At 46.3% G+C, this 11,820-nt stretch overlaps 1 protein-coding gene across 8 annotated transcripts in view; it reads left to right on the plus strand.

The window, feature by feature from the left end:
• CNBD2 (cyclic nucleotide binding domain containing 2) overlaps window positions 1–5,637 on the plus strand; it is an 84,001-nt gene extending 78,364 nt beyond the window's left edge. For all 8 annotated transcript variants that reach the window (XM_017886650.1, XM_017886653.1, XM_017886651.1 and 5 more), the window contains one exon: window positions 5,295–5,637. In XM_017886650.1, the coding sequence (XP_017742139.1) occupies window positions 5,295–5,613 (319 nt within the window). In that variant the 3' untranslated portion in view covers window positions 5,614–5,637. The remainder of the gene's footprint in view (window positions 1–5,294) is intronic.
• The last annotated feature ends 6,183 nt before the right edge of the window (window positions 5,638–11,820 follow it).

Here is an 11,820-nt window from a genome sequence, read left to right on the forward strand (position 1 = left end):
CAAAGTGCTGGGATTACAGGCTTGAGCCACCGCGCCCGGCCATATTTTTATTATTTTTTTTGAGACAGGTTCTCACTCTGTTCCCCAGGCTGGAGTGCAGTGGCACAATCATGGCTCACTGTAGCCTTGACCTCCTGGGCTCAAATGATCCTCCCAGCTCAGTCTCCCGAGTAGCTGGAACTATAGACATGTACTACAATGCTCAGCTAATTGAAAATTTTTTTGTAGAGATGGAAGTCTCACTATGTTGCCCAAGCTGGTCTTGAACTCCTGGACTTAAATAGTCCTCCTGCTTGGTCTTCCAAAGTGCTGAGATTTACTTTTATAATTATTAAAAATAAGTATGTATCTTGAAAGATTAGATACATTTTTTCTTTTACTTTTCATAGTGTCCAAATTTTCTAGAGTGAATGTTAATGCTTTTATAATGAGAACAAATAGCTTTATTTAAATGTAAAAATTAATTTATTGCCCAGACCAGTGGTCTCAAAACTATTTTCATCTCACGTTGGTATTACAAAAAGTGTTCAAGCATGTGCTCCCTGGTATGTATATGTAATATAAATAACATCTGTTGATTTGTTTTTATTATATCCACATATAGTATTACTGTACCAATATATATTATAAGCATATGAAAATCGATCTTTTAAAAGAATAAGAGAAAGATAAATATAAATGAAATCTTACTATTCACATACTCTAGTGGATCTTGTACATCTCCCTGGGTGACATGTCTCTCCACCCCAACTTTGTTTCCTGTGTGTGTGTGAGAGACGGGGTCTCACTCTGTCATCCAGGCTGGCATGCTGTGGCTCAATCTCAACTCACTGCAACCTCCACCTCCCGGGCTCAAGTGATCCTCCCACCTCAGCCTTCCCACTAGCTGGGACAACAGGCAGGCGCCACCATGCCTAGCTAATTTTTTTGTATTTTTTGGTAGAGGCAGGGTTTTGCCATGTTGCCCAGGCTGGTCTCAAACTCCTGAGCTCAAAGGATCCACCCACCTTGGCCTCCCAAAGTGCTGGAATTGCATGAGCCACCGTGCCTGGCCTCCACCCTCACTTCGGGACCACCAAGCTAGATTCCTGCAAGAGTCTTATCACGGGTTCCTCCCTTTAGTCTCTTCCCTGCCGGATTCTTTCTGCACACTGTGTTCTTATTAAAACCCTAATCTAGTTGTGTTAAACTCCTGCTTGAAACCTCTCAATGGTATCTCACTGCCTATAGGATAAAGTCCAAACTCAGTGCTACCGCAATGACCCACCGCAATCTGACCCCCTGCTCAAGCCCCCGCAGCATCTCCTGCCACCTCCAACTCACTCCAGCAACCCAGGCAGGTTGCCTGCTATATGCTGCACATACCTTGCCTTTGCCAATGCTGGCCCTTTTGCCTGAAATGCTGACCCCAGTCCTGCCTTCATCCTTTGTGTGATAAATTCCTGCTCATTCTGTAAGATTCATCTTCTGCAGCAAACCTCCTCAGACTAACCCGTTTGGGATAAGTACCCCCTTTCTGCACACTCATAATATTCTCTACGCAGCTCTGTCATTGACCATGTTGTGTTGACATATAGTTACCTGTTTGCACAGCTCTTTCCCTTCCACCTGATCAAGTGCTTCAGGAAGGCAGGGCTGTGCTGTATCCGCCTTTGGTCTCTAGCACCTGTACGGTGCCCAGAATGCAGAAGGTACTTAATAAATGTTGACTAAATGTGAATGGGCCATACTCATTGCAGAAAATTGAAAAACACTGAACAGCGAAAAAGACAAAACCCAAAACATTTGCAATCCTCCAGCAATCCCAGTTCACATCTTCTGTGTTTCCTTTTAATGTTTTTTTCACTTCATGGATATGTGCCAAATACGCATTTATCATCGTGCTCCATTTTCATAATGGAGCTCATACTTCTTACACAATTTTGCATCCTCTCTCTTTTCTTTACTTGCGGTAATATTGTGATCAGACACGGTTTTGGCAGCAGGTGTAGGAAACGAGTGATTCCAATGATAGAGAAAGGGGGTATGAAGGCAGACAGAGCTGCAGGTGATTCCAGCCCTGGCCAGTAAGCACACAAAAGGCTCTGACGTGAGATCTTCAAGACCTTGAGCAATGTGAGGTCTTCATCACCTTCTCTAGGCTTCCAACTCCAATCAGCAGAACGAGAAAATTAGAGTAGATCAGTAGTTTTTAAAGTATGGAACATATTCCACAGGAGGGTTACAGGATGATTTTAGGTGGCTCACAGATTGACATTTTTAGTTTTAACAGTTATGTATTAATTTGTGTGAATTAGAAAAAGCAACATGACTAGCTTACTAACCATGTGATCTGACAGATCTTGTTGCTTAAGACAAAGTTAAAGTAAATATTTAAGTAAAAGAAACTGAACAGATTGAAGGAAAATCATTAGTATTTTTTTTTTTTTTTAGACAGAGTCTTGCTTTGTTGCCCAGGCTGGAGTGCAGTGGCATGATCTCGGCTCACTGCAACCTCCGCCTCCTGGGTTCAAGTGATTCTCCTGCCTCAGTCTCCCAAGTAGCTGGGATTACAGGCGCTGCCACTACACCTGGCTAATTTTAGTAGAGACGAGGTTTCACCATGTTGGCCAGGTTGGTCTCGAACTCCCAACTTGAGGTGATCTGCCCGCCTCAGCCTCACCTGGGATTACAGGTGTGAGCCACCGCACCCAGCCTGGAAAATCATTAGTAAATTTAAAGAGCAGATGATATGTAAATAAGGCCAACACTGGGGCAGTCTTGTGAGAAAAACAAGCTGAGAAATACTGGTGGTTCCTTCTGGTTCAAGGATGCCACACTTCTCTGATTCCTGGGTACTACCAATATAGGAAATAGCCATTTAGACTTGCCACTCAAAAAAGGGTTTAAGCAGCCTTAGCTCATTGCATAATGCCTGGCATGTGATGGGGATTGGTTAATATCTGTTGAATGGAAATTCAGAAAAGGTTTACATAGACTTGTGGGTGGTGGTGGGGGGGGGCAGATGGAACATTCAGCATCCGCCCTGCTCAGTCAGCATTTGCGGCCCTCATCTAGAATGCTGACTTACAGAATTCTGTCTTATTCATTAATTGTTGAACTCATGCCTTTCTAGACTGCTAAAACAGGCAGAAAACATATCCATTATCTAGCTCAGATCCCTCATGTTTTAACCAAAGACTCTGAGGTCCTGAAGATCATAGAGCCAGTGGCAGAGGTACCTGTCCTGTGAATAGTGCAGGCTGGATATCCTGAAAATCACCCCTACAGAGCACAGCGGGGCCCATGCGGGGTAGAATGCATGGCTGCGTACACAAGAAAGTCAGGAAATCTCCCAAGGCCAAAGTGAAGAGAATCACCCAAAACAGACTGATAGTATGAACTAATAATGCTGGGGATTGCCCAGGAGGGCTTAAGGGCGTCATGGGCTGATTTTTTTTTTTCTTTTTTTTTTTGAGGCAGAGTCTCACTCTATCACCCGAGCTGGAGTGCAATGGCGTGATCTCAGCTCACTGCAATGTCTGCCCACTGGGTTCAAGTGATTCTTGTGGCTCAGCCTCCTGAGTAGCTGGGATTACAGGTGTGTGCCACCACACCTGGCTAATTTTTATATTTTTAGTAGAGACAGGGGTCTCTACTAAATGTCAAGTAGAGACAAGCTGAATACTTCACTAACAAGTCAGAACATTCTTCCAGCCAGATTATATTGACAAAGATAAAGTCAACTTTGATCTGTAGAGATTGGCTTAAGAAAAAACCCAGAGGTCAGCATGGCTACAAGCTAGTCCTGTAGCATCAGCAATATGGCTGTAGAGACATCTTGGCCAGGCTGGTCTCGAACTCCTGATCTGAAGTGATCTGCCCGCCTGGCCTCCCAAAGTGCTGGGATTACAGGCGTGAGCCACTGCACCCGGCCATGGGTTGATTTTTTTAAGCCTGAAAGGACAGATGCAGCTTTCAGTTCAAGTGAGACAGGGGATTGGAACTGAGACCCCTGTGTGAAGCCGACGCTACCCTGTTCAGTGAAAAAGTAGACTAGAAATCAATGTGAACATCAACATCAGGAAGTGACATGGAGTCTTGTCTGTCTTAGCTTAGAATCTAGGTTTTTACAAAAATTATCCCTTAAGAATTAGTCATCACATGCTAGCCCCCTCCTAGGTTTTGGTGAATTCCTTAGCCTCACCCCAATTTCTATGGTTGTGAAATGGGGTGATTGTGAAAATTAAATGAGTTCACAAATGTAAAGTGCTTGACACATGGTAAGTCCTAAGTCAGAGTGAGATGTTGTTGTTATTTATTGTGTAAGAAATTGGGAGTTAATGGAACTTTTCAACTGAGGACTACCCAGTAGTGTGCTCGGTGGATGTTTAACAACCAGCTCTCCAAGATGCAGGAAGAGGACCCTAGCTTGCAGTGTTTGCTGATTTCTGTGGTGTAAATACTCCCACCATGGCCAGTTTCAAACTACCAACCTGCTGCCACAAGCATGGAGTTGAGAAGAGGTGCACATGCCCAGCTTTCATGAGCAGGGGGAAGCTGGCTTTGCCATATTGCTGACGCTACAGGACTAGCTTGTAGCCATGCTGACCTCTGGGTTTTTTCTTAAGCCAACCTCTACGGATCAAAGTTGACTTTATCTTTGTCAATATAATCTGGCTGGAAGAATGTTCTGACTTGTTAGTGAAGTATTCAGCTTGTCTGCTCAGGTAAGAGAGTACAGGTGAGTTAATTGAAGTTTAACACCCCCTTGCCTTGATGTGGGCTCAGGAGGCTCCAGTCCTTCTTCCACCTTCCTCAGCCTCACTTGCTATGAGGGAAGGGGGCAGGGTGGAGCCAGAGCACCATGGCCAGTCCACGGCAGCCACCAATCTATTTCCTGTCTCTACAGACCTGCCTATTCTGGACATCTTACATAAACAGAATCATGCAATATGTATATATCACACTTTATCCATTTATCAATATAAAATGATTAATGAGCTATTTTACATTCTTTTGTTATTCTAAGTCTGTGAAATCTGGTGTGTATTTTATACTCACAGCACATCTCTATTTCAGACTGGCTGGATTTCAGGTACTCAGTAGCTACATGTGGCCCATTGCTACTACATGAGACAGCACAGGCCTAAGGGAAGAAAACTGTGGAAAGGGAAAGGGTGCAGAGGGAGAGTCTGGGAGGGTCAGAGAAGCAGGATGAAGCGCCACATGCTTAGGGAGGGGAGAGTGGCAGGAGGCAAGGCTGGAGGGGCGGGACTGGCATGAGAACCTCGGCTTTTGTGCCTGCCCTTTAGTGATGAAGATATGTGCCAGAAGTTCCTCCAGGAGAACAGCTGGAATATCTTTCGGAAGGACCTGTTGCAGCTGCTTGTGGAGCCTCACCATAGTCCACCATTCCCTCCAATCCAGCCGAAGAAGAAAGATATCTACAACCCTAAGTCTGTGGTCCTGGATTTGTGCAGCATCAACAAGACGACTAAACCTCGTTATCCCATTTTTATGGCGCCCCAGAAATACCTCCCCCCATTGAGGATTGTCCAAGCCATCAAAGCACCTCGGTACAAAATCCAAGAACTCTTGCCTCAGTATAAGAGTGCAGGGGTCCTTATTTAGGACAAATAAAGGATGGTGGATTGGCTGCCGTGCTTTCTGAATGACCACCATGGGAGTTGTGGGACTTAGAGGAGGGGGCCCTGGAGGGCTGAGCTGTGGGTCCAGAGAGGTGTTTGGGGGACAGCAATGGGGGCACAGTCTCCCTTGACGCTCGAGGGCTGGGCTGAGTGAATGGATGGTCAGAGGCTGTGTGTGGATGGGTTAATCACTGTGCATGGTCTCAGGATAGGATGGTCTTATCTCATGAGCTGGATGTGGGGAAGGCTCAAATCAAAGTGGTCGAGACTAGGGTTGCGAATGCCTTCCAAGGTCAGACAGGTCATCTAAAGGAGCGCAGCAGCAGGGCTGGGAAGGCAACAGGGAATGGTGGAGATGCTGGGGCCCGCTGTATGAATTCCCCATCCAGATGGCGCAGCTGTCCCTTAGCCCAGTCAGTTGCTGTCCTGCCAGAAAATAATTCAGGCCTCATATTGTCAGTCTGTAGATTCTTCAAGAGAATCAAGAAATTCAATATTTTAGATGATTCCTACCAGTTTTTAAACACAAGCAACTAATTCAGATTGTTTTCAAATAGTGTCAAACAAAACACATACGGGCCCACAGGTGGTGGGCTGGGTCCCTGTCAGAGACAGAAGCGAGGCCACGACTCGATGGGAGGAGGGTACAGGAGCCAGAGAGACGCTGATGGGACAGCATGACAGTGAGCAGCTGTGATAGAGGAGGTGGAGACAAGGAGGCTGCAGAGTCGGAACTAAAGAGGGCTCCTCACTCTCTCTGCTGGGTCCTTAATCTGGAGCTACCCATCACTGATCTGGGCCTAGAACTCAGGGTTCCTGTCTCCAGCAGCCTCAGCACCACAGACCAAGCTCCAGATACCTGTTTCCCTTCGAGAGCCCCATAGGTTAGCTTGAGAGCACTGAGGAGCCTGACGGAGGCCATGGCGGCACAGGAGCCTGCCCACTTCCAAGTCACCCGCCCTGTCCCTGGCAAGGCATAGACTCTGAGGAATGCCTGGGTGTCAAGCTGGGCACCAGGAGCTCTGGCAGTCCCAGGTGTGCTTCTGTCTCACTGGACCCTCTTGAGCACTTTGATTCCGTTATCTATACCTCCGTTTCCCCAGTGGTGAAATGAGTAAGTTGGATAAGATCAATGGCTTTCATGAATGGGGGTGAGTCTAGTTTGAAAAGCATATTCAACATTACAGTTTTGTTTGTTTAATTTATTTTTTATTTTTGAGACAGGATCTTGCTCTGTTGCCCAGGCCGGAGTACGGTGGCACGATCATAGCACACTGCAGCCTCGAACTCTTGGGCTCAAGCAATCCTCCTGCCTTAGCCTCCAAAGTAGCTGGGTGTACAGGTGTGCACCACCACATAGGGCTAATTAAAAATTTTTTTTGTAGGTACAGGGTCTTACTGTATTGCTCAGGCTGGTCTCAAACTCCCGACCTAAAGGAATCCTCTCACCTTGGCCTCCCAAAGTGCTGAGATTATGGGTATGAGCCTGATACGGTTTGGCTGTGTCCCCACCCAAAGTCTTATCTTGAATTGTAATAATCCCCATGTGTGAAGGGCAGGACCAGGTGGAGATAATTGAATCATGGGGGCAGTTTCCCCTATACTGTTCTCATGATAGTGAATGAGTTCTCGTGAGATCTGATGGTTTTGTAAGGGGCTTTCCCCTTCACGCACTCTCATTCTCTCTCCTGCTGCCATGTGAAGAAGGATGTGTTTGCTTCCCCTTCTGCCGTGATTCTAAGTTTCCTGAGGCCTCCCCAGCCATGCGAAACTGTGAGTCAATTAAACCTCTTTTCTTTATAAACTACCCAGTCTCAGGTATGTCTTTATTAGCAATGTGAGGACAAGCTCATACAGAGCCACTACACTGGAACTCTGTTGAGTTTAAAAGAAAACTGTTTTCATGTTGCATACCAGAAAAGAAGAAGCATGAAATTTTCTCTCTGAAGGGGTGTGGACATAAAGGGTAAAGAAGCAGTGGACTTACAGATCTTCACTTCGCTGATAGCTCCAGAGGCAAGGAGTCAGGGATGTCTGCAGCAGTCCTGGAAAGGTCAACTGTGACCTACAAGAACAAGGGGTCGCTGTTCTGGGACAAAGTAAGTAGGGGTGTCTGATCATATTTAGGTATCTTTTTGCATTTAGGGCTGTGGCTCCAAGATGATTGGTGTGGGCTTCTTATTCATCCATTTGAAATTTATTTATTTATTTATTTTTGGAGAGACTCTTGCTTTGTCGCCCGGGCTGCAGTGCAGTGATGCAATCTCAGCTCACTGCAACCTTCCGGATTCAAGCGATTCTCGTGTCTCAGCCTCCCGAGTAGGTAGGACTACAGGTGTGTGACACCATGCCTGGCTACACACCTGGCTAATTTTTTGTATTTTTAGTAGATATGGAGTTTTGTTGTGTTGCCCAGGCTGGTCTCAAACTCCTGACCTCAGGCAATCCACCTGTCTTGGTACTTCCAAAGTGCTAGGATTACAGGCATGAGCCACCATGCCCGGCCTTGAAATTTATTTATTGAGCACTGCAGAGAATCAAAGGGAGGATAAGATGCATTTTCTGTTGCCTTTTATTTTTTAGGCTAGGGGTCACCAAACTCCTTTTAAATTTTATGTTTTTAAATTTATTTTTGAGACAGGGTCACTCTCTGTCACCCAGGCTAGAGTGCAATGGCATGATCATAGCTCACTACAGCCTCAAACTCCTGGGCTCAAGCGATCATCCTGCTTCAGCCTCTCAAGTAGCTGGGATTACAGGTACGCACTACCATGCCTGACTAATTTTTTTTTCTTTTTTTTTTTTTGTAGAGACAGTCTCGCTGTGCTGTCCAGATTGGTATCAAACTCCTGGCCTCAAGTGATCCTCCTGCCTCAGCCTCCCAAAATGCCAGGATTACAGGTGTGAACCACTATGCCCAGCCCAAACACTTTATGTAAGGGGTCACATGTTGAGCACTTATTACGTGGCAGTCACCTTGCTGAGCATCTGACTGTGGAGTTCAGTGACCTGTTGAGTCCTGCAGCTCTGCCACTTAATGACTGTTGAGGATTAAGAGAGGTGGTATGTGTATAACAAGGTGGAAGATTTTTTTCACCAAGATCTCTGGATCCTGCTTCCTGGGAAATAAGAAAATGCTTCCAGAATAACAGGCAGAACATGTTTTCTAGGGCAGTAATGGGTGAGAAAATAGCCTGGAAGAGCAACTGAGGGTGAGGGTACTGAGAAGGGAGAGAGACTCTGGGCTGGGCTTCAGGAGGTCTTGAGGGGAGCTGAGGAAGAGCAGAGTTCCTGCAGCCACTATTGACAAAAGAACTTGAGAAGGAGAAATGTCTGAAGAGGACTTCAAGGAGTTCTCTGTGCTTTTCTGTGCATTGAGAATGTGTCCCTCTTTGGCATTTGTTTGGGAAACCAAGTGAACATTTGAATAGAATTATAGAATTAGGCAGTACTGCTATATCTTTGAATCCAGTAACCAAGCAGGGAGTTGGCAGCAAGAGGTGCTTGTTATATTTAGTGTTTGGTGTGAAGTCCCCGGCACAGTAAGTGCTCAGCACTTGCTAAGTGTTATTCACGTCTTTTGGACCAAGGTCAATTTGATCATCTAGAAACTCTCTTCCCCTTCAGTGGAATAGGAAACTAAGACTTTGGAAGGCTGAGCCCTCATAATCAGTGATAAAGGCCATCACTGAGTGGATTGGGGTAGGAGGAGCCCAACCCCCACACTCTTCTCTAGGTGAAGGAGCTCACAGGAACATGAACGGACAGCCTCTCAGGGGAGAGTGGAGACAGGGCAGCAAACCATACCAAGCACTGTGTGCGGAGGGTACTGTTTGGAAAAAGAATGAGTGGGACAGTCTGGGGAAGGTAGGGCGGGGGGAGTGGGACTTGTGTGTAAGCACCGCCTAGCTTCCAGGCTGTGAGCTGCAGAATGAGCGCTGGTTCTCAAGGCTCCTTTCACCCAGCACACACACACACACACACACACACACACACATATATACATACATACACATGTACACACACCATATACACATACATACATACACATACATACACATACACATATATACATAAATACACGTATACACACACATACACATGCATATATATATACATACACAAGCAACAACATGGGATCAGATTCAGGCAGGAGACTGGGTGTGGTGGCTCACGCCTATAATCCTAGCACTTTGGGAGCCTGAGGCAGGAGTTCAAGACCAGCCTGGGAAACATAGTGAGACCCTGTCTCTACAAAAAATACAAAAATTAGCCAGCCATGGTGGTGCATGCCTGTAGTCCAAGCTACTTAAGAGGGCTGAGGTAGGAGGATTACTTGAGCCTAAGAGGTTAAGGCTGCAGTGAGCCATGATCATGCCACTGCTACACTCCAGCCTGGGTGACAGAGTGAAACTCTCTCTCAAAAAAAGAAAAAAAGAAAGAAAGAAAAAAGGAAAAGAATCAGGCAGGGGAAGACATGACACGGCATTTACCTGGGAGAGGAGTTCATTCAGAAGGAGTAAATACGATACCCCCTGGTACAAGTGTTTGGAACAAATTACATTTTCAGTGCTCCAGAGGTCCTCACTGCCACCTAGGCACAGATCCAAGGGTCCTGGAAGCCCAGGGTGATCTGCCATGCCTAAGAAGCCAGGGAGAAGGCCCAGGCTCAAGTATGGAGTACCCAGTGTGTGTCAGGCATTATATGAGGCACTCTACAGAAGCCATCACTTACTCTGAAACTATTTCCTGGCAGCTAACTGGATGGCAGCATCCATTTGATAGTTGAGGAGCCTGAGGCCCCGAAGGCAAAGCTCACTCAGCTACTAGGTGGTGGTTCCAGAAAATCCAGGAAAATCACAGCCCAGCACCCTCCTAGTTAATCAGCATTGAAGTGTGTGGATAGTTACACTGCCATTACTCATCTATCCCAAATGAGCCACCTATTTTCAAAAAAGGAAGTCTGTACACACAGCCATGAAACTGTGCTGCGGAGAATATAATTGCCCTCTGGAATTATTTTCCATATGTAAATAAGCATAGTCATACTTGGAGAGGCACGCCCAGGCTGCTCGAGCCAAAAATATAGCCCCTAGTGCTAAAAGCTTCCACTGTTTGGGGAAAATTTTAAAACCCACTTGAAAATAAATACAGGACACATTACAGTGTTTGTTACAGGTAGTGTTTAAGGTCCCATCCTGGGGTTGGAAGAAAGGCATTGTTCAAATTTTCTATTCTGGTGGGGCGCGGTGGCTCACGCCTGTAATCCCAGCACTTTGGGAGGCTGAGGCGGGCGGATCACAAGGTCAGGAGTGCGAGACCAGCCTGGCCAACATGGTGAAACCCCATCTCTACTAAAAATACAAAAAAAAATTAGCTGGGTGTGGTGGTGGACACCTGTAATCCCAGCTACTCACGGGGGCTGAGGCAGGAGAATCGCTTGAACCCAGGAGGCGGAGGTTGCAGTGAGCCAAGATTGCGCCACTGCACTCCAGCCTGGACGACGAGCAAGACTGTCTAAAAAAAAAAAAAAAAATTCTATTCCTTTCATATAACTCCTAGGAAAATCTTACAGTTAAGGGATGAAATGGGTCACTTTGCTCATCTGCAAGGCTACGTCATAGTGAAATACTTTCAGGGCAGTACACATACAGGTCATTTTACCGTGATGCCTTTCTACTGCTGGGGGATTTAGGAGGCTTAACTGCAAGGGTGCTGAGTTGCCGAATTTGTAATCTCTGGTTCAGAGCAAACAATGAGGATGAGTAGCAGTTTCTAGGTGGCTGATAAGCAGGATCAAAGCAGAAACAAAAGTTTTTCATGGCTGCTGCCAAACTGTGGGCTGTGGGGACAGACACTCAAGGGCTGGGGCAGTGAGAGGTGGCAGAGTTCAGATGTGTGCTGTGTGACTCTCGGCCAGGCTCCATTGCTTTCCTGAGCTTCATGCCTAGCATCTGTGCAATTCGAGGGGTCCAGCGGCTGTTCTGCACGCATAGCCCCCACCCCAGGGGCTGAACAGGGCCCCACCCCCTCTCTTTTGTTTTGTCCTCACCTGTCTGGTACTTCCGAAACCACCCGCCCCCAACAGAAAGTCAGGATCAAGAAATGGATTATTGAACCGCACGGTGACATGTGAAAATGAACTGTGGGTGAGATAATAGTATTTATTTATTTTTTTCCAAGATAGGAT

This window comes from Rhinopithecus bieti, unplaced genomic scaffold (assembly GCF_001698545.2).
Source record: "Rhinopithecus bieti isolate Rb0 unplaced genomic scaffold, ASM169854v2 scaffold_15197, whole genome shotgun sequence".
NCBI classification, from domain to species: domain Eukaryota; kingdom Metazoa; phylum Chordata; class Mammalia; order Primates; family Cercopithecidae; genus Rhinopithecus; species Rhinopithecus bieti.